Genomic DNA, 21,618 nt, shown 5'->3' with positions numbered 1-21,618 from the left:
AATGGAGAGGCTAACAAAGGAATGTGAGGTCACTGGTGATACCCCGTAACCCAACTCCAAACAAAAAGATATTCTCCCAACCAGAGGCACGGGAATGAAAGGTATCCCCCTTTGTGATATGCTTGTAATAGCGTACGGGTATCGCTTTTCTCTGCTCCCAGCTGGTGATGACGAGCTTTGATTTGTGCCTGCCGGGTGGTTGGGTACCCAGGGTACCTTGAGTTCACCCTCGAGTTTGATATGTTATCATGAACATCTTGTAGGCCCACTTCCATATTTGTGGTGTTGTTTGCCCCTCCGAGATGTCCCTTGCGGGCCCAATTACCCAGTAAACGAATATAAATTGTGTGTCGTTTGCAGCAGGAACCATTGAACCTTGAGCTTGGAGGCATCAATGACGGAATCTGCTCCATCGAAGCTAGGCTATCGACTCTAGTCCCCAGCCATCATGTCTGGGAGAGATTCTGCTTCTTTGGCTCTTGTTTGTGGTCACCAGGCTTCTGTGGCGAGAACAGAACTGGACACCAGTATCCCATACCGGACCGTGTTCCCATAATTGTCCTTCATCTGAGTATATAGGTTGTGCTGCAAACAAGCTTAGATTGTATGGCGGGGGTCCCTAATCTGATAGGAGGTAGGTGCAGGCTTATATAGATTGCATGGCCTGAGTAGAGGAACCAGCTTGATACTGCAGGTGGTACTTCTGATTCCCGCAGCTCGCTTACCAAGCGACTGAGGGCTGCTGCACCTTCTTCTTCAGGCTCGTCGTATCGACGGTGAAGCGCCCGGGCTTTCCGGAAGGCCAAGAGAGGGCTGTGGAGAGAGTCAGCCCGCTGGGGAGTGGGTCGGATTCTCGTCTGACAGGATCCTGGAACATCAGTCTTGATGACGTTGAGATCACGCGGAGGTTATCGGCACAGCTATATTCACAAATTAAAAGCGGCCCTAGTCCTGAAGTAATTCTGGAGAGGGGGATCATACTGGGATATCAAAGATCGACTTGATCGAATGGAAATGGTTGTTGAACATTCTGCGTGGCCACTTGTATGACACTCAGGATTTGGGGCACCTCTCCCTTCCCACTTGATCGTACGTCGGACGTCGATGCAGACCTCAGGGAAGCCAGTGTATGGCTCATGCTCAGTCTTGACCACTTCATTCCCCTTCGACAACGGTGGCAACCCCCATCATATAAAGATGAGGCTGTGTGAGAAAGCTCACAACTCGATTTTGGAGGTGTTAAAGATAACATGACGATCTCTCCGATGAGCACCAGCCTCTCGGTCCAGACCGTAGTTCTCATTGAGGTAGAGATTGTGACGCATTATTTGTGTCCATAGGTGGTCAACTCTGTTTTAATCCGTTTACCTCCTTGAATTTGGGTTTGGAAACCCGTTGTTGCTGATAGCATGCTATAACGCCAAGCCATTTTGTGCGGACCATGTCAACTATCGCAAAGTCAGATTGATTGCCCTGAAACGTGCCAACTATAGGTTAAATGGTTAGCGCAATCGTAAATTTCGCAGAGATTCACCTACAAATGTGGAACGCAGTGGCCCCAAAAGAGTCTGCTCCCTTGAAGGCTGGTGCTTTTTTTTATCGTAGAAACCCGATTTCGAGCATCAGATCGTAAGCAGGGAAGTTTCGAATAAAATGCGTCCAGTCAAGTCTTCTTCGTGCTCTTTTTTGCGACTGAAGGCGGGGCGCCATGACTAGTGTCGTGGCTACCAACTGCAGGATGATGATGGCGTCCAGCTAAGCTGGCTGCATAGTTAACCCCGTCTGTTGGAAGAACGGCTCGAGGCCATGTAGAAGTCATTGTAGAAGTGCTTTCATTTTGACGATGAGGATCTTGTCGCTGGTTCGAACGATATGTCGGTATATAAGATGGGACTTTGGCTTGGGTCGAGCAAGTCTCGCTCGAAAGCTGGGCTATCAATGGAGAAGATGATGTATTCGGTTGATATCATGGGTACCCTGTTGTCGAACGATATCGTTGCTGGCTGAGGAGTGGGATTTCGATGCCGGCTAAAAGGATCTGGGTTCCTGGAATTTCCAACAAAAAAAAAGGAAGACCTTTTCTAGTAGGTTGAGATACCCACGCTTGATAGGAGTATCAAGAGTATGTAGACATCCACTTTTGCGCCCCTCTTGAGTCCACCAAGTACGAGCAAGAATAGTCATGGTGGTTTTATCCAAGCCTTTTCGCCCTGACCAACCTCCAACACAATAGAGGTGAAAAGAGATGGTTAGTCCCCACCGATGAGATGAGTTTGCAAGAGTGAGTTCATTTTGCTCAGCCCACCAGATAGGATGGTGTTGTGAGCCATCAGACAGTTATCTTCTTCATAGTGCTCCTTCAAGAAGCGGATGAGCCAAATCTTCGAGCAATCTCCAGTCATCTCTCCCAGCATTGTTGTAAATGGGTCTGATTTCTGGGGCTCACCACAACGCAGAGGGAAATGGGCGAGGCGTGAAACGAGTCCATTTCGTTGGGAGGTTTCTGAGAAATCCCAGCGTTTCAGAATCGAGATAACCACTCTTTGGTTGCTGTCCAGTAGTTGGACTTTTGGTGAAGATGCTCGTGGACAGCTGCATATGCTACGACAAAACCGGCATTGACCCGAATCGACAAGGTCGAGTGTTAAACAGGAAGAGACAGGGTCGGATGACACGGGGGACAGGGAAGGTAATAGCAGCCCTGGAGATGCCGTTAAATGTCCGGAGGAATTCCAGGGTTTCGAAGAACTCCCACGCCTTAAAGCTTGAGAGCCTGCGAAAGAGGTAGAATATGATAGGATAAAATGTTGGGAGAGAAATAGAAAGAGGGAAAGGGAATAGGAAGGGAAAGGAGGGAAAGGAGGGAAAGGAAAGAAGTGGAAAAGGAAAGCGCAACTTGTGACTGAATTGCCATGATTTATAGAATCTCTCATGGTTTTCCCTTTATAGTATCCCCCATAACTCCTCAAGACAAGCGAACTTTTTGGAATGTTTCTCTTTACATCCTTGTTTGTCTTTCATAAAACTCAAAGAACAATGTGAAATACAAAGATCTGAAGAATTGAAGAATATTGACAGCTATCTCAATGGTCTAATTATAAACATAGTAGAACAAAAAAAAGGCATAAAAAGACATCAAAAAAGACAGACATCGACAACCCAGAAGCAAAGTTCGACAAACACATGTCGAGTAGCCAAGGGTCATAATGTATTGTGCGATAGCAATAGCCATAGCCAGTCTGTGGTCCCATTTCAAATCCATATCCATGTCCATGATATCCATAACGCAAATCCAATGATCAAATCCTATAACATAAACACCCCAAGACCCTAGGAGCTGAACAGAAAATCAACTCCTTGGGCTAGAGGAAGATAGGTTGGTCACAAAGAGAAACAGAAAAGCAAAAAAAAGGGAAGAGAATCGAAGAGAATCGAAAAGGAGCCAGCCTTTGCCCTGTAGAATGATACATGTTGTACATCGGAGCAATATTCCCATCAGACAACCCAATTATCGACGTCTATTGGCAAGGTGCCGGATAGATACGAGGATTGAGAGCAATGGGGTGAAACATTATTAGGGAATATCTTGAGAAGAATAACAGTAACAAAGAAAGTAACATGAAATACTGTGTGGATGTAAACGGGAAGCAAGAGTAGAAGGATCATAGGAAACGGGGCATATTCATTCGTTGCTTGTTCGAATAACTCATGACCGTTTTGGTTTCTTTTTGTTTTTGTCCCAAGTTCCCCTTTTCTTTCTAGTCCGAAGAAGTTCAGCTTTTATGCATGTGCCTTAGGACCAAAAGTCCACAGATACAAGAATCATAGGAACCCAGATCAAAGATAAAGGGGCCACATGGAATTAAGACCCCGGCACGATGTGACCAGCAACAACCGTGCTTGTGGAAAAACACCCCAACCGAAGACTCATCTCAAAGCCTAATGAACTCAAGACGTCATGTCAACCGGCAGGAGAAAGAAGCCAATCTAGTACTAATACAAGGGATTCTTGACATCCTGGACTCCACGTCGGATGACATCCTCGACGCGCCAGCGGGGAGGGGAAATATTGTCCGAGCGCTTGCGGTGCCATTCCTTCTCCAGCTCTGGTGGAGGAGCTGGCAGTTCGGCAGCAGGCAGCGCACCACCCGCGATGCCAGTTGAGAATTTCAACTGGAGGACGTTGCCAATTTCATCGCAAGCGGTCAGCACACGGTCAAGATCGTCCTTGGTATGCGCAGCAGAGACACAGAAACGAGCACGGGACGATACCAGTGGGGTGGCCGGGTAACCAACAACCACGACGGAGATCTTTCGACGGAGCATCTCGTGCGAGAATGCAGGCATCTTGGCCGGGTTAAAGAGAAGGAGTGGAATGATTGGTGAATCATCGTGACCATACACTATAAAGCCAAGACGCTTCAAACCGAGACGGAGGTATCGGGAATTGAAAGCCAATCGCTGCAATCGCTCCTCACCCTGACCGGGAACGAGCTCACCGCTAATGATGCGCAGAGCGGAGGAGATCTGGGAAAGCACTGCAGGCGCGGGAGACTCTCCGTAGTAGACACCGGGGTTGGTGGCACGAAGTTGATCGATCATCACCTTGTCTGCCGCAATGTAGCCACCGTTGGCACCGAATGACTTTGTAAGTGTACCCATCAGGATATCGACCTCGGAGGTGTCGATACTGAAGTAATCGCAAACACCACGTCCCCTGGGACCAATGGCTCCAATGGAGTGGGCCTCATCGACGAACAGGTTGAACTTGTACCGGCGCTTCAACTGCACAAGACCAGGAAGGTTGCACATGGAACCTTCCATCGAGTAGAGTCCCTCGACCACAACCAGAATCTTCTTCCAGGGACGGTGAGTGCGGGGTTGCCCCTGAGAGATGGCCTCTCGAAGTCTAGACTCGAGGTCCTTCATGTCATTGTGCTTGAACATAGCGATGGAGGCGCCAGAGAGACGAGCACCGAAACGGATAGAGGCGTGGTTCAGTTCATCGGAGATCAGGAGACATCCCTTCGAGACTAAGGCGGGGAAGATGGTTGCGTTGGTGCCGAAGCCCATGGAGAAAATCATCGACGATTCTTTGCCCACAAACCTGGCAACCAGTTCCTCTACTTCGACGTGCATATCCTGTGTGCCGGACTCCGCACGGGTGCTGGGTGCTGCAATGCCATACTTCTTGATGGATTCTTCTGCAAGATCGGCACAAGGGCCATCCGACTGAGCGAAGCCCAGGTAGTTGTACGAGCTCAGATTGAGGGTGTCGGTCGTAGTACCCGTCAGGAAAAAGTGCTGGTTGTGATCATCCGTGCCCCGATCGATAAGAGTAATGGTGCGGCCGGGAACACCAGTCACGGGGCGCTCGAAGCAATCGTTGATACGCAATTTCAAACGACGCACATAGAAGTTGTCGAAATCGCTGTTGAGAGCACCATAGCCATTGCGAGGCTTGAGATGGCGGTAGTGTTCCTCGCGGAATCGCTTGCCAAAGAAATCACGAACATGCCCGAAAGCGATTAGGATTAGATAACTGATATAGGTGGTGAGCAGGTAATAATACGGCGGCTCGTCCATCACCGGCTCCGGGAAGACACCACCAGGGTGTTGACTAGAGTATCGGTGGCTGGGATGACCGATCGGACCAAATTGGGCATGTTGCTTGGCCAGCCGACGAGCCTCCTCCGGGGTCGGAGGCTGGAAGAGTGTTGTAGGCAGCTCGTCCATGTTGGGGTTATCCGCAGTGGCTGTTGACAGAGAGATCGTCGGTAGGGACAGTGAGGCCAAACTTATCGGCGGAGAATTGTTAGGTTGAGAATGCCCACTCTGTACAGTTTCCGTCTTGGACTTTGGCGAGGACGAGAATAACTGAGAAAGACGATTGGACTTGACCGTGGGGGCCTTGATGGAGATACCGCCCTTTCCCGAAGAAGGTGAAAAGGACGGCGGGTTGGTAGAGGTGTCGTTCGAGGAGTTGCTGCTAAATCGACGAGGCATCGCAGGAGGAAACAGCGCAAAGTTTCGGGTCGGGTCTTTTTTTTCACGTCAGAATCGAAGGCGCTTTGTGTTCGGCGCGTCCGGATTGACGAATTTTAGGCAGGGACTACCGGAGATAGTTCAAAGTTGATGCCTTGGGCTGTGTTGGTGACTTCAGTCTTCGGAGTGACAACCTCGGGCAATGTGTTCGATCTAGAAACCAATTAGTGTTCTGGGCCATCGATACCCCCTGAGCCATGCCCAGTTCCCACATCACCCGGGAACTGCCAGGTCACAAAGATTGAGACATACCGCAAGGTTGATTCGAGGTAAGCGGGAGCCGAATACTCCGAAGGGGCTTAAAAAATTGCGTGCACGTGGAATGGAGGGGGCAAGATACACGAAGGGGCAAAGAGCCCTACGTTCAGATGACGAAGAAATCAATCTAACCGAAATAATGAAGCACCGAAACAAGCATAGGGTTGAAGAAGAAGGAGAGTCTGAGAAGGTAAATAAGAGACCTCCGTGTTTCCTAAGCTGTGTAGAACCCATGCACCTCCTGGTATTAATTAAAAACGTATGCATTACAATGATAATTACGTGTGATTGGTTGATGTATCTTGACAGGGAGGTATTATTACCATATCAATACTAAAGGTTTTTTTTTTCCACACTAAAATTTCGGACCCGAAAAGGCCCAAAGCCAAGAAGTCCAATTCAAGTCCACCATGTCCACAATTGTCCACAATTTGGGGTCAAATCCAGTTTGCCCCTGAAGTTTTACATTGGACAGGAGTACGAACATTTCTATGTTGTATGTATATGCTGGTGAAAAAAGTCGTACGCATTTCAATGTCCATGCTCATCCGGTATATCCGAGTAAACTCTTGGAAATCAACATGCCAAGTTTATCTGTGACTACATCACCACTATGAGATTCGAAAACGGCCAGATGCCTGAGGCATCACTTTCTATGAAATACCGAGGTCTGGGCTACTTCAATAGATGCACATATCAACACAATTCACAATTCACAATTCAAAGTCCAGGGGGCCCTTTTATAGAAGTGTTCCCCCGTAGCCGCGGAGATCGGCAACTCAGTACCCGATCATTTCCGCCCGATACCCCAGGGGGTATTTGCGTGTGACTCGCTCTTGACTTGTCAAGCTTTGACCCCTGTCCCTGCGAAGCCCTATCAAATCCTTTCAATCTGTTGGGAAGTCTATTGCCACATTGTGGGATAGTGTAACAATAGGACCCCATATTTGTTCAATCCCAGTCTCTACAGTCTACATACTCGACACTCCAATCCCCGGCTTGCGCTATTACTACAAACATCATTAACTATGCCTCATATCGATGAAATTGTTGAGCCAGAGGCCAAGGAGCTCTGGCGGCCTTCCTCTCCTGAGACAACCCAGATCTATGATTTCATGACTAAAGTGAACAAGAAGTATGGCTTGTCATTGAATAACTACGATGCTCTTTGGAAATGGAGTGTCTCTGAACCAGCCCAATTTTGGGAAGAAATCTGGCACTATACGAAAATCAATGCTCACAATCCATACCAACAAGTGAGTAATTTCCATTTGAAATTGGATGCATTATCTTGGACACCATGAGATACCCGGCCCTAACCCGATCTATATAGGTCCTTGGTTCAAATGACGTGCTATTTCCTAGACCTTCATTCTTTGAAGGCAGCACTTTGAACTTTGCCGAGAATCTCCTTTATCCCGCCACCTCGCCGGATGAAGATTCCGTAGCAGTGATTGGCGCCACCGAAGCTGCCCGCGAATTCATTTCGTGGAAGGAGCTGCGAGAGCGAGTTCGACTGTGTGCAAATGCTTTGAAGGAAGCAGGTCTGAAGACCGGCGATCGTGTCGCTGGTTTCGTAGGCAATCATGCTAATACCGTCGTGGCAATGTTGGCCGCAGCCTCAATCGGGGCCTTTTGGACTGGCGTGTCACCTGACACGGGTGTGCATGCTGTCTTGGAACGCTTGAAGCAGATCCAACCTAAGATTATGTTTGCAGACAATGGCTCCTTTTACAATGGCAAGGTGCACAGCTCATATGCTAAGGTATGGGAGATTGTCTCTGAACTGCCAGACCTTGAGCTTTTGGTGGTCTTTGTCACTACCCCAGAACTTGAAGTCAACCTAGATGACCTTCAGCCTGCAAATGGAAAAGCAAAGGTTTATGATGATTTCGTGTCCGAGGTCAAGAACCCTCAGGCGCCATTGGAGTTTGCAAGCTTGAGACCGGATCATCCTGTCTATATCTTGTACTCGTCCGGTACAACAGGAGCTCCCAAGCCTATCGTCCATGGGTCTTTGGGCACATTGTTGCAACACAAGAAAGAGCATCTCCTTCACTGTGACATTCGACCAGGTGACCGCTTGTTCTACTTCACAACGACAACTTGGATGATGTGGCACTGGCTGGTATCGGGCTTGGCCAGTGGAGCCACAATCGTCCTGTACGATGGCTCACCCTTCCGACCCTTTGATATTGAAGGCGGAAAAGGAGAAATGGCAATGCCGCGACTGATTGAAGAGCTTCAAATCACCCATTTTGGTACATCAGCTAAATACCTCTCTCTCCTCGAGCAAGCTGCTTTGAACCCTCGCAAGCATGCCGATAGGCCAGTGTCGTTGAAGACCCTACGGGCTATCTTCAGTACTGGATCCCCATTGGCACCATCGACATTCGAATACGTTTATTCTTCTTTCCACCACGACATCATGCTTGGTTCCATCACCGGTGGCACAGACATCCTCTCTCTCTTCGCCTCCGGCTGCCCCATTCTCCCAGTTTACAAAGGAGAAATCCAATGTCGCTCTTTGGGGATGGACATCTCAGTGTTCGACTATGCTGGCAACGATATCAGTGCAACAGGCGAACCCGGTGATCTTGTCTGCGTCACACCCTTCCCGGCCCAACCAGTTATGTTCTGGCCCCCGGGACCAACAGGCTTGGAGAAGTACCGGAAGAGCTACTTCGACGTGTTTGGGCCCACGGTCTGGCACCATGGAGACTATGTGCGTTTGAACCCACAAACTGGAGGTGTGGTCATGCTAGGCCGCAGCGACGGCGTACTCAAGCCATCCGGGGTACGATTTGGAAGTGCCGAGATTTACAATATTCTACTCAAGCATTTCGCCGACGACGTGGAAGATTCTCTTTGCATTGGTCGGAGGCGAGATGGCATCGATGCCGATGAAACGGTCGTTCTGTTTGTCCGACTTACTGCTGGCAATGAGTCTGGTATGCCATCGGATCTCGCGGCACGCATTCAATCCACTATTCGGAAGGAACTTAGTCCTCGCCATGTCCCTGGCGTTATTGACGCATGTCCCGAGATTCCGGTGACTTCCAATGGCAAGAAGGTCGAGAACGCTGTCAAGCAGATCTTGTGTGGGCTTAACATCAAGATTGGTGCAAGTGTTGCAAATGCTTCGTGTCTTGATTGGTATAGAAACTGGGCTTCGGAACAACCTTAGTTATAAAGTTCTTTATTGAATAGAGAAATTGGCGTTTCGTTGTTATTTCTAGATTAATGTAATCAAGATTCTACGTCTATATGTTCCCAACTATATATTCGAGCCATGCAGGTCTTAGCTTCGGGGTAAGCGGACTAGACGCCGGGGCAAGCCCTGCTGCGTCTAAACACAAATGAAGAAAACAATTACGCAAAAGACGGCTTCTTGTCATAAACATTAATAATTTGATCATAAAGGATTTATCATCGTTGAAGAACATCTGGGCCATCCGTCATGCAACGGATTAGCTAAGCATCTCGGATCGAGGCTCCATTAGTTACGATTCTTCGCCGACAACCCGTCCGAGCTACATCACCTCTTCCGGATCTATTCAGTGCAACAAGAAATCCTGAATTGACCAGGCTGTTGCATTTGTACAGAATTAGCCATTATGCGCCGCACAGCATTGCGGGCCATCGAGTCCACGAAGCCATTGACACGAGCTCCTCGCGCCGTGTCAAGAAGCTTCTCTACCATCAATGATTCGGCCAAGGTAAGAGAGTCCCATTAGGTCCTGCAACGTAACGTCATTTGTAACTGACAAATTGTTTATTTATCCGCAGGATCCCGCCGAGTTAGAACAAATCACCACACTTCCTAATGGAGTTCGCGTCGCCACGGAATCATTACCGGGTCCCTTCGCTGGTGTCGGAGTCTACGTCGATGCCGGATCTCGTTACGAAGATGAGAGCCTGCGCGGAGTCAGCCACATTATGGACCGTCTAGCCTTTAAGTCTACCAAGGCGCGCACCGGAGATGAAATGCTTGAGATTCTTGAGTCCCTAGGCGGTAACATCCAGTGTGCCTCATCCCGAGAGTCATTGATGTACCAGTCTGCCAGTTTCAACTCGGCAGTTCCTACCACACTCGGTCTGCTCGCAGAGACCATCCGCGATCCCCTCATCACCGAAGAGGAGGTTATCCAACAGCTCGCAACAGCGGAGTACGAGATCGGCGAGATCTGGGCGAAGCCGGAACTCATCCTTCCGGAATTGGTGCACATGACTGCATACGCCGACAACACTCTGGGAAATCCACTATTGTGCCCCGAAGAACGGTTAGGCGAAATCAACAAGTCAGTGGTGGAGCGGTATAGGGAACTTTTCTTCAACCCGGACCGGATGGTGGTTGCCTTTGCTGGACTGCCACACGGGGAGGCTGTCAAGCTCACAGAGAAGTACTTTGGCGATATGAAGCCGAGAGACATCAGCAAAACCAAGGGTCCTGTACTGTCAGGCAGTGGAATCGAAACCACACTGTCTGATTCCCGAACAGTCGCCCACGAAGGCCAGGTGCCGACCGTTCCTTCCTTCACACCCTCATCGACAATCACCAGCCCCGCTGCTTCCCAAAAAACACACACTTCGCTCTTGTCGAAGCTTCCATTCCTCAAGAACCTCACTTCCTCCAAAAGCTCTTCAGTCGAGCCTCTCCACTCATCCCTAGTCGAGCCCCACGCGCTAAACCTCCGCCAACCTGCTCACTACACTGGTGGATTTATTGCCCTCCCTTCGATTCCTCCGCCCGCGAGCCCCATGCTTCCTCGCCTGAGTCACATCCATCTTGCATTCGAGGCTCTCCCCATCTCCTCGCCTGATATCTATGCTCTCGCTACTCTCCAGACCCTCCTTGGTGGCGGTGGCTCATTCTCGGCTGGTGGCCCTGGAAAGGGTATGTACTCGCGACTCTACACGAACGTGCTGAACCAGCACGGTTGGGTCGAGAGCTGCATTGCTTTCAACCACAGCTACACCGATAGTGGAATCTTCGGAATTTCCGCATCCTGCAGCCCAACCCGCATCACTGAGATGCTCGAGGTCATGTGCCGTGAGCTGCAGTCCCTGACTTTGGACACTGGCTACAGCTCGCTGCAAGCGCAGGAAGTCAACCGTGCGAAGAACCAGCTCCGTTCCTCGCTGCTCATGAACCTGGAGTCTCGCATGGTCGAGCTTGAGGATCTTGGACGCCAGGTGCAGGTCCACGGCCGCAAGGTCAGTGTCCGGGAGATGTGTCAGCAAATTGAGGCCCTCACTGTTGAGGACCTCCGCCGTGTGGCTCGCAAGGTCTTCGGTGGCCAGGTCCACAACGATGGTAAGGGCACTGGTAAGCCTACTGTTGTGCTGCAGGAGGGCGAGTTGGAGGGTTACAAGCTCCGGACCTTCCCCTGGGAGGAGATCCAAGAACGGATTTCCCGGTGGAAGCTTGGCCGGCGGTAAATATTAGATTATACGCCTCTGGTCTCGCGTGGATTTGTCGAGCATAAGGGTCATGTGGGTGAAGTGGTTGCATCTAAATGATGATCTGTAATTATAGACCATGGCCAGCATTTCGACTCTGTAGAATACACCTCTCTTTTAAAACAGGCTTTATATGAAAACCTAGCCTTTCCCAACTCTTACCTCTTATCTACTTTTTTTATTCAATCACCCATTCATCTTTTAATACTCAGTTCATAAGATCCAAACAAATGACATCGTTGTCGGTGGGTCCAAGCTCTTCGCCGCTTTTCGGCAAAAAAGTCGGAGCGAAACCAGAGCGACTTTCCATCATTCAACCATCACCTTTAACTAGATCCCCTTCGTCATCCTCATCCAAACCGCCCAAAATGGTCAAACTTACTGAAGTCGAAGACGAGCACTTCACCGACAAGCCCACTGCCACCAAGCACGACGCTCTCCTGGTCTCTGATGACGAGGATGACTACTCAGACACTGGTTAGTACCGAATCCTGAACGCCCATACCCAGACGGAACTCGCATCGCGCCATTGTCATTTGCGTGAAGAATTCCTTCGGTGGGAGGATACTCTGCTCCCCGGATTTCCTCCCATCGTCGCAGTTTCCAATGCCAACCCCCAACAACGCGACCTCGAAACCCCAGAAATGAACACATCAGTCGCAAATAAACATCAAGAACCTTATCTGACATGGAATTCAATGAACAACAGACTCCGAGATCTCCGACGATGAGGATGTCGAGCTCGAGGCCGAGTCGGTCTACGAGCGTATCGCCGCTCTGAAAGACATGATTCCCCCCTCCGCCCGCCGCACCGTCTCCAACACCGTCTCTTCCATCACAGACCTCACCAAGGCCAGCTTTTCATTCAGCGGCAAGGCCCTCTGGATCATCAGCACCAGTGCTTTCTTGCTCGGTGTGCCATTCGCCTTGGCCTACGCCGAGGAGGAGCAGTACATCCAGATGGAGCGCGAGCAGGGAATGATCAAGGGAGCCAACGAGGTATGTGTTTTGTATTTCCTTTTAATTTTGATTTCTTGGTTTTATCGATATTCCAACAATTATCTTGATCCCCGATTCGTGCTGCCATTTGCACAATTGACACCGTGTACATTGCCTCGGGTATTCGCATCCCGGCAATATTCAAAATTATTTTCTCAACACTATTAGCACATGCAATTTTCGCGCTCTTCACTAGAATCCTAGTCATTGAAGACTCATACTGATTATGATTCCTACTTACAGATGCTCACCCCCGGCACCGAAACCGAGAAGCTTGCTCAACCCACTCTGTAAATTAATACCACCTCGGAAAGCAGAGAGATTGGCGAAGAATCCAGCGCGACACGATCATCGACCGCGAGACTTGGTATCATGCAAACAGCATACCCAAGCGCATGTCGGCGCGATTCTGTTACATCCTGGGATTTCCAATCGCCTATTTTGGCCAGATCTCTAAATACAGGACTATAAGCACTCGGAAAGAGTTGGTTTCCCGATTCTCTTCTTGTCTTGACTTGTTCGGATCTTTGTTATACTTCTTGTTTTTTTTTTAACTTCCTTTTTATCTCGCATCTCTCATGCTTTCTGACATTTTGGCTCCGGCAGCTTATGCATGCATGTATTTGTACAACCCCAATCATCTTTCTTCCTGTTTCTCTATACCTTTTTTTCTTCTCTCAATGTGCATGTCCAGGTAATGAAAAGGATGGGTTTGGTTATTAATTTGCATTTTGTAGTCCTAGCTTTCTTAAAGGGGTTAGATAAAGAAGGCTTACAAATACCTAAAACTGGATATAGATACTAAGTAGGAGTTTCTTGAGATAGCCTGCTTGCTATTGCTATGCTGAGCCCGCCGGCCCTTGTAGTAGGGTAGCTGGACATGGCTGGGAATGTGACAGAAAAAATGGGTATCATTGTGAAAGATCAAGCAGCGGAGAGAGTTCGCAAAAGGAAAGCGACGTCATGGAACTAGTTACAAGGGTCGTAGTCTTCGTGGGAATTCATGATAAAGTCATTAGAGGACAATTATTGACCCTCGGGTAAGCTGGCTCTTGGATATGACCATTTCATCACCCGTAGATCGACTGAATACAAAGACAGGCCTGATTAGCATCATGAAAGTATCTTGAACACGCAACAAGAACATACCTCTTTCTCGCGGGCAGACTTGAGATTAATGTGGAAGTCACGCCAAAGTTTATCGACTTCACCACTTCCAGTCATGCTATCGAGGACATCATTTGCATTCCTCGTCTTCCGCTTGACGCTCAAGTCATTTCGTCGTAGGATTTCATCGGCTTCCATGTGGCCCGTACGTTCGAGGAAGTCGATAACCCATTCATTGAGATGGTAGCGCCAGTGCGTAAGAGTGTGCGCGAGCTGGGCTCTCGCCTTGCATTGTCTGTCGAAACAAAAGGAACCGGTTAGAGGGTGAGCTCGATTGAAATGACTGCCCAAACGAAACTTACTTTCCCAGGAAATACCGGACATTCTCTGGAGGAATGACATGGCCATCCCGGTCCCGTTCCTTTCCATCGTCTTCATCACTAGAATCATCACCATCATCGCTATCATTATCGTCATCTTCCAGGGGCTCTAGCGTCTGCAGGGAATACGCCTTCCCGTAGAGCTTTATGTCACTAGAAGCGGGATGCCCAGAGCGCCTGCAAGCATCACAGGGATGGTTCTCCTCCGTGGGGAAGGCAGCGATCTCGATGTGTGGCCGGGCCTGGAGGGCATAGACAAAACTGGGGTTCCAAACGGAAGAGATCAGCTGGGAACCAGCCCGACCTTTGACTTCATCTTCCAACTTCATGAACGCCATCTTGTACATGGCGTCAGAGCGAGGGAAGGCTGGATTGAGTTTGTTTTGCACCATCCAGCCAATGACATCGCGGAAGTATTCTTTTGGTTGCTTGTATGCATGTCGGGTGAACTCGAAGGGGATCTCCTCGGTGGGAACGCCGAGGTCGTGCTCGTCTTCTAGGACAAAGTCATCTTCGTACCGATCAAGGTTCTCGTTGGCGTCGATGGCTGATTCTACGTCGCTGTCGTCGTCGTGATGCCGCCAGAGACCACGACCAGAGGGACTGGCATCGCTGCCAGGGCGTGCAATCTCCTGCACATCTGAATCGTCTTCATCTTCGTCATATTCTTCTTCCTCTTCGTCATCCTCGGGTTCCACACCAGCCCGCCTGCGTCGAAGGGCTTCAAGGTGCTTCATTCTCTTGTCTCGGGCAGATTCGAAATTCCGGCCACGAGTTCGACTTTTCTTAACAACTACGCATGATTAGCATTGGCATAATAAACGAAACTCGTGGGCCAATTGATTCCTACCTGAATCCTGAAGGTCCTCCAAATCCTCTGCGATATCGAGTTTGGCCTGCTTCGAGATGTGGCGGGGGGTTTGAGGAGGTTGGGAAGTTTCTTTCTCCTGTCCACGTCGGAGTCTCTTCACTGGCGAGGAGGGCAATGGCTCATCTGAATCCTCATCGTCACTTTTGGATATTTCGGCTGGCCTTGCTACCCTGCGCCTCTTGACGGTCGAAGGAGCCACCGACTCGTTTGAATCATCGTCGCTGAGTAGAACAGGTGAACTTGAAGAATGGCCACCTCGGGTAGACCTGCGCCGTTTGACGACCGAAGAGGCCACAGGTTCATCTGAGTCGCTGGGGTCAATCGGTGAGCTCACGGCCTTTCGCTTGAGTGTTCGGCGCGGCCGGGAGAGCTCCTCCGAGTCAGAAACATTTGTCTCAGTATGTTTCTTTGGGAATTGTAATGATCGCTGTGACTTCTTCGACAAAATATTCTTTGCATCTTGGGTGTCCTCAAGCTTTGGTGGGCTGAGGACCACCACATCGAGGTTTTCATGTGGCGCGGCTTGCTTTCTCTTCTGGGAGGCAGGGATGATAGGTTCGTCCAAGGATTCATTGTCCGATTGGTCTTCTATAAACAGTTCGTTTTCTGAATCTTAGCTTTCAGGCTGCATTGATGAGACACAGTTTCACCGTACTTGCGGGTTTATCATTGGATCTCGTCTTGGTGGGGAGCTTCGGCCGTTCCTTCTCGGGCGTAGTCTCCGACTTGATTTTGGGAGCCTTTGGAGGACGGTATGTGCCCAAGCTTGGGTTGTCGTATTTGAGTGTTGCATATCGGTTGCTTTGCTCCGGACTCACATCCGCCGAAGGCGAAGCGGCTGTAGGAGCAAAGGCAAGTCGCGTCTGCTTTTTTTCGATTTGCGGGGTGGCATTGCGACTGAGGCTCAGGATAACAGTAGAGGCTGGATCAGAAGGCAGAATATTGTGTTCATATATCCAGGTAGGTCATAGCATAGTCAAAGAAAAAGAAATATGTTCAAAGAAGTATGAAGCTTGAGTCTGTCACGTCAGTGGGACCTTCGCCGTCGCGGACCGCGTTGGGAGAACCACGAGAGCACGTGATCTATATACTTACAAGATCAAATCAACTTGCGAGCTTTGGATAAAGAAATCTTTGTGAAATGTATGCTTGACATAGAGAGATATTTGCCAGAGGTTCTGCTTTTGGTGAAAAGGGTGAGACGAAAGTAAGAGTAGTATATGGTAACTGCAAATGTTCTGATACTTAACTCTAGTAGTGCACAGTGAATGGAGTAATTGATCGTGTATATCTTTGAATATATGGATGTTACGTTGAAAATTTCATTCAAAGAAAGTATAAGTCTACATGCAGCTATGCGGGCATAGTTTGACAAATTTATGCAATTATCATAGAAGATATAGTTAGTGGTTTGTTCCTACAGAAACTATACAAATGATATTGGTCTACAAGATATATAAAGCTCTATATATTTCCAAAATACGTCTTTGTATGTCGAATATTCAATGGATCTTTCTATCCAAATTATTTTCCTTTGCCAGAGTGTCTTTTTTGAGCCTATCGTCGACGAAAATAAATTTGAAGATATATCATCTATCCCCTGCTTTGGGTCTATTTCCTATTCCTATACTCCGCAGTTAAAGACCATGTAGCATACATTATTGCCTTCTGCTTCTCCCCCTGTGTCTATAAGAAAACATATTGTGACAAGTACGGTGTACACATACCTGAATAGAAATATGCCAAGAAAATCTGTAATATCAGCAGGATATAAGAAGTAATAAAATGATGTCCTTGGGACTTGATCTACATCTATCCAGGGCTATACGGATAAATTCAGCCCTATCTACAGCCTGAAAGAATCACAGAAGCCCAATCGCTTAATATCTCCTATTTGTTTTAGTTTAGCGCCATATTCTTCTCAAACATCTTATTTCTACCGTATTCCTTCACCATTTCCCCTATTGGTGGAGTTGACTTTCTCCCAAGCCACTGTCATTCAGCCCGCCGATTCGTGGAAACTCCCCAATTTCATATCGCCGGAACAAAAGCTTGAAAAATATCCTCGAACCCCAGATCACTATTACCCCAGGTCCGGCACGCGCATTTGAGAAAGCTCCAAGCCAATGGGAAATCGAATAGGCGAAAGATACGCTTTGCCCATGTGCCATTGACTCCAGATACCCCACCACTCAGCGATCTTGGAGACAAAGGTTCCCCGTTATCCGAATGCCAAAATAATCTTAGTGCATCTGGGGTTGATTCTGGGGATTGTCTGATCCACATGGGGTTTCTTGCTCACATGGGGGGTTTCACTTTTCGCCCCCGGAATATGCCCTAATCCTGACTTGCTATATAGCTGTGGTCTCCGCCCACTCAGGTGCACCCCTGGAGTGTAGCTCATCTTTAACTGCTCTCTCACACTCGAGACAGTTGCTCATCTGTCACTGCCAATTTTATTAACTATATTCGTGGAGCTTCAACCTCATTGTTAAACAGTCCTATCATTAATATTAGGATGGGTGTTTCAATGACCCGCAAGAGAGCGTACAACTGGTAAGTGTACAGTCATCTATTCCGAAGAATATACTCTAATCCGACTGTTTAGGTACATCTCTTGTGTTGCAGCATCATGCATGGTGCTCTACGGCTACGATGCATCTGTGTTCAACTCTGTCCAGGGTTCCAAGAACTGGCTGGCTTGGATGAACAACCCCAATGCCAACACAATCGGCTCAATTAATACAGCATACACGGTCGGCGCTATCTTTGGTGGTTTCTTCCTGGGAGGACCATGTGCAGACTTCCTGGGCCGCAAGCTTGGAATGGCCATTGGCTGTGGTTTGGTCATTATTTCCACCTTTATGCAAACCTTTGCTCCTCGCCACAATCTTGCCATCTTCCTTGCAGGTAGATGTATCATCGGTATTGGTCAGGGTATTGCATTGAGTAAGTCTTGTTAATCGCGTGGTTTCAAATGCATAAACTGATGGAATTACTTGCAGCTGCTGGCCCTATCTACATTGGTGAATTGGCCCCAGCAGAGATCCGTGGTAAGATCATGACCTTCTGGCAGATGTTCTACTCTGTTGGATCGTTCATTTGCTTCTGGGTCAACTTTGCCTGCACCAAGAATGTTGATAAGTTGGGCGAGTGGGACTGGAGACTGGTTGTTATTTTCCAGCTTTTGGTCCCCGTTATCATCCTTGTTCTCCTGCCGACTATCCCCGGCAGCCCTCGTTGGTGGGTTCCCTTTCACAATCTACATTAATTTCGAGCCACTCTGACCATCACTAGGTATATCCAGAGAGGTAACAACATCGAAAAGGCCCGAGAAGCTCTGCAAAGAGTTCGTGATACTGAGGAGGAAGTCGAGCAAGAGCTGATGGAGATTCGTGAGGCCATCGAATACGAGAGGGAAGCCATCTCTAGCAACTACTCTGCTCTCTGGAAGGACAAGTCTCTACGCAAGCGCATGGGTCTGGCCCTGGTCCTCAATGCCGGCCAACAGATCACCGGACAAGGCTCGCTCAACTCATACTCTACCAAGATCTACCAGAAGGTGTTTACCAGCGACAGTCAGATTGCTCTTATCAACGCTCTGAATGCCACCTTTGGAATCTTCTTCACCCTGAACGCCGTCTGGATTATTGATCGGTTCGGAAGAAAATTCCTTCTGATTGTTGGTGGTATCGGTATGGGTCTCTGCATGATCATTGTCTCTGCCGTCGAAACTGAAACACCACAACTCGCCGATGGATCCAAGTCGACGCCTGTCGGTATATCGATTGTATTCCTTATGTTCTTGTTCATATTCTTCTGTAAGTCCCCTCTACTCACTATCCCCACAAACGAAACTCCACTAACATCATTTCCCAGACAAACCATCTTGGGGCGCAACAGTATGGATTTGGACGTCCGAGATTTTCTCAATGAACGTCCGCGCCCAGGCTGTGGGCATGGCATCTCAAACACAGAACGTCGCCAACGCTATTGTTCAACAATTCTTCCCTCTGTTCCTCGAAAACGAGGGCTTCTTTGCCTTCTACATGTTTGCCGGTATCAACTTCTTACTTGCTGTCTTTGTTTGGTTCTTTATTCCGGAGACCAAGATGGTTCCTCTCGAGGAGATCGATACCCTGTTTGGTGGTGCCAACCACGTTACCCAGGGAGAGGAGGTGATGGCACAGCAGAAGGGAGCTCGTATGAGGGACGAAGGAGACGAGAAGGCGGACGCTGTCACTGTGGAGCATGCTCGAAGCTAGGTAATCTGTGTTTACATGCTATGATTTTGGTATACCAATTGCGATGTTTGTGTCTGGTAATGTTATAAGCCATACATACTTGTATTTAGCAACCAGTCCTTAATGAAAGCGCGCTGAGCGCGCTTTATGAAGTCCGTTTACTTGTTAATATGTTGTTCGATGATCCCATTTCCCATTGCTTGCTAGCAGGCTGAGCGTTTGTTTGCTAGATTCAGGGTATAAAGGCCCCGGTTTTTCATATATTGATGAACCAAGACTCTCTCTCTCTCTTCAGCCAGTAGCTACAACAGGTTATGAGGCTCTTTTACTACCCCTTAATTTCATCAACAATCCATTGAGATCGAAGTTTATCATTTGCAACACCGTCAGAGTGTTTGCCTTTTTCAAAACCCCTTTTTTCAACTCGTTTATCAAGAGAGAAATAGATCACTTTGATTACTATGGCAGAGTCACAGATCCAAGAGCCGGACAACAGCAACTGGCATGAAGAAGACGATGTCGTAGTTACCGACCAATCAGTTGGACTCCCAGAGACTAGAAGCTATAACCTCTACAATATTACACCACCATCTCTGAGAGAAAGAGAGGACTTGCACTTGTGGATTGACAAGATTGAGAGGATCCTGCAAGGTCACAACTTACACCATTTGGTCAACAAGAATATCCCATGGCCGATGCGACAAAGCACGAATGGCCAGAAGTGGAGGACCCTTTCGAAACGAGTGCGAAGCTGGTTGTCTAACAGTCTGGATAACAAGCTTATGCAAGAGATCAATAGTAGAGGAAACCCGACTGATTTTGCTGATGAACCTATGGAGGAGATCAATAAGCATATGAAAGTAGAGACTCATGGTGCTTTAAAAGCGGCCATGAGTAGCTTCCGAACAATCTCGCGGAAGCAATTTTCTACCAGTCAAGAGTTTATTGAAACTCTCAAAGCACAATAGATGACTCTGACGAATCTTAGGGCAGCAATTCCCCCATACTTTGCTTTTCAAACGATGCTTTTGGAGCTGATGGAGGTTCCAGAATTGAGAAGCTTCATCGTTGTCAAGGATAATGAAGTGTATGCAGTTGAAAACCCAGTACAGCATGTCACTATCATCGACTTTTATCGGTATAGCTCTGCAATTCAGGACTATATCAAGTTCACAAATGCCGATTCTCCAGGTCTTGTTTCTTCGGCAGTCAACAACAATGGAAGCAACAACAACATATGTCATATTTGATCAAATGAAAATAGAAATGTTTATGTCATCTATTTTGGACAGTACCTCCGCTTATCTCTTTTGGCTCGTGTTGTTGGGGAATGAACTATCTATGGGAACAAAACTGAGAGGTAGATATGATTACTTTTTTGCTTCAGCAAAGCAATCAGACCCCGTCATTCTGTACTCTGACACTTGTGACCAGTTACTGAGGTCAATGGCAACTAGCTCGAGTTTAAGAGAGAAGCTCTCTCCTCACGAACGATCGCCAACTGGTTATATATGTCAGAGTCCAGGGGTCAAAAACGGTGGTGTGTATTAATGGGTAAGAAACTGGTTTAAATACATGTGGGGCTCATGCCCTAGTAGCTATGCGCTGACACACCCCCTCAGCTTGCAGCCTTCAATCTATGTGCTCACCTATACAGTGTCCTTGTTTACTGTTATGGCGCATCATTATTTGACACTACGAGCTGGAGAACTGCGTGTAGCTAGTAGCTAGAAACTAATTATCGGCCCCGAGGGCTATGCCGAATATACCTATTGCGGAACTTCCTCTAAACCCTTAAACTCTGGAAGCACCTTCTTAATCTTAGTAAGGGTGGCTTTATCTAATTTCTCTCGAATGCGAGAGATAGTCGGCTAGTGTAGTTAGAAGCTTAGCGGTCGTATAGCTGGATTAAGGTAGAAGAAGCACCGCTAGAAAGAGTGTAGCTTACCGCATATATATCGCTACGGTTGTGCTTTGGGGTGACCTTACTACGTCGAAAATGCGCCTTTCGGTGCTTCGAGTGGGTGTCCTTACTCTATAGCTTAAAACTCTCGTTGTCCTTAGAAGATCCGGATTAATCGGGGTACTTTAATCTTACGTGACTGTTATGGGGCCGTCGTACTTCGTACGAAGCCCTATGGAAGATGCTTGCTTATGCTGCGCGGAATCTGCCAAACGTTACCGCCTTCGACGGAATATGTACACATTTGTTAGCTCAGGAGAACTCCTCTCCTCAACGAAACCTTCTTGT

General features: G+C 48.2%; 8 protein-coding genes across 8 annotated transcripts; 5 read left to right on the top strand and 3 right to left on the bottom strand.

The window, feature by feature from the left end:
- Positions 1-721: 721 nt before the first annotated feature.
- On the bottom strand, positions 722-979 carry N7517_000524 (uncharacterized protein; the record flags this gene model as incomplete). The annotated part of the gene is made up of 1 exon (XM_056718254.1): positions 722-979. The coding sequence occupies one exon, from the start codon at positions 977-979 to the stop codon at positions 722-724; it is 258 nt and encodes an 85-aa protein (XP_056582389.1).
- A 3,014-nt stretch (positions 980-3,993) lies between these two features.
- Positions 3,994-6,006, bottom strand: lcb2 (putative serine palmitoyltransferase 2; the record flags this gene model as incomplete). Its single annotated transcript, XM_056718253.1, has 1 exon — positions 3,994-6,006. The coding sequence occupies one exon, from the start codon at positions 6,004-6,006 to the stop codon at positions 3,994-3,996; it is 2,013 nt and encodes a 670-aa protein (XP_056582388.1).
- A 1,325-nt stretch (positions 6,007-7,331) lies between these two features.
- N7517_000522 (acetoacetate--CoA ligase family protein) lies at positions 7,332-9,490 on the top strand (the record flags this gene model as incomplete). Its single annotated transcript, XM_056718252.1, has 2 exons — positions 7,332-7,559; positions 7,637-9,490. 2 exons carry the CDS (start codon positions 7,332-7,334, stop codon positions 9,488-9,490), a joined length of 2,082 nt encoding a protein of 693 aa, XP_056582387.1.
- A 430-nt stretch (positions 9,491-9,920) lies between these two features.
- Positions 9,921-11,745, top strand: N7517_000521 (mitochondrial-processing protease subunit alpha; the record flags this gene model as incomplete). Its single annotated transcript, XM_056718251.1, has 2 exons — positions 9,921-10,022; positions 10,093-11,745. 2 exons carry the CDS (start codon positions 9,921-9,923, stop codon positions 11,743-11,745), a joined length of 1,755 nt encoding a protein of 584 aa, XP_056582386.1.
- A 389-nt stretch (positions 11,746-12,134) lies between these two features.
- Positions 12,135-13,059, top strand: N7517_000520 (mitochondrial import receptor subunit TOM22; the record flags this gene model as incomplete). Its single annotated transcript, XM_056718250.1, has 3 exons — positions 12,135-12,243; positions 12,476-12,765; positions 13,009-13,059. The coding sequence occupies 3 exons, from the start codon at positions 12,135-12,137 to the stop codon at positions 13,057-13,059; spliced, it is 450 nt and encodes a 149-aa protein (XP_056582385.1).
- Positions 13,060-13,878: 819 nt separating this feature from the next.
- N7517_000519 (uncharacterized protein) lies at positions 13,879-16,043 on the bottom strand (the record flags this gene model as incomplete). Its single annotated transcript, XM_056718249.1, has 4 exons — positions 13,879-14,167; positions 14,235-15,045; positions 15,103-15,711; positions 15,779-16,043. Coding segments are annotated over 4 exons (1,974 nt in total), but the record flags the coding sequence as incomplete, so codon positions are not given.
- Positions 16,044-17,641: 1,598 nt separating this feature from the next.
- Positions 17,642-19,388, top strand: N7517_000518 (putative MFS sugar transporter; the record flags this gene model as incomplete). Its single annotated transcript, XM_056718248.1, has 5 exons — positions 17,642-17,679; positions 17,732-18,072; positions 18,129-18,366; positions 18,421-18,944; positions 19,003-19,388. The coding sequence occupies 5 exons, from the start codon at positions 17,642-17,644 to the stop codon at positions 19,386-19,388; spliced, it is 1,527 nt and encodes a 508-aa protein (XP_056582383.1).
- A 440-nt stretch (positions 19,389-19,828) lies between these two features.
- On the top strand, positions 19,829-20,617 carry N7517_000517 (uncharacterized protein; the record flags this gene model as incomplete). Its single annotated transcript, XM_056718247.1, has 2 exons — positions 19,829-20,307; positions 20,356-20,617. The coding sequence occupies 2 exons, from the start codon at positions 19,829-19,831 to the stop codon at positions 20,615-20,617; spliced, it is 741 nt and encodes a 246-aa protein (XP_056582382.1).
- Positions 20,618-21,618: the final 1,001 nt, after the last annotated feature.

This window comes from Penicillium concentricum, assembly GCF_028827145.1.
Source record: "Penicillium concentricum strain IBT 3081 chromosome Unknown utg000001l_segment0_segment0, whole genome shotgun sequence".
Classification (NCBI taxonomy): domain Eukaryota; kingdom Fungi; phylum Ascomycota; class Eurotiomycetes; order Eurotiales; family Aspergillaceae; genus Penicillium; species Penicillium concentricum.
The sequence above is the reverse complement of the archived record's forward strand: the minus strand, read 5'-3'. Positions and strand labels throughout refer to the sequence as shown.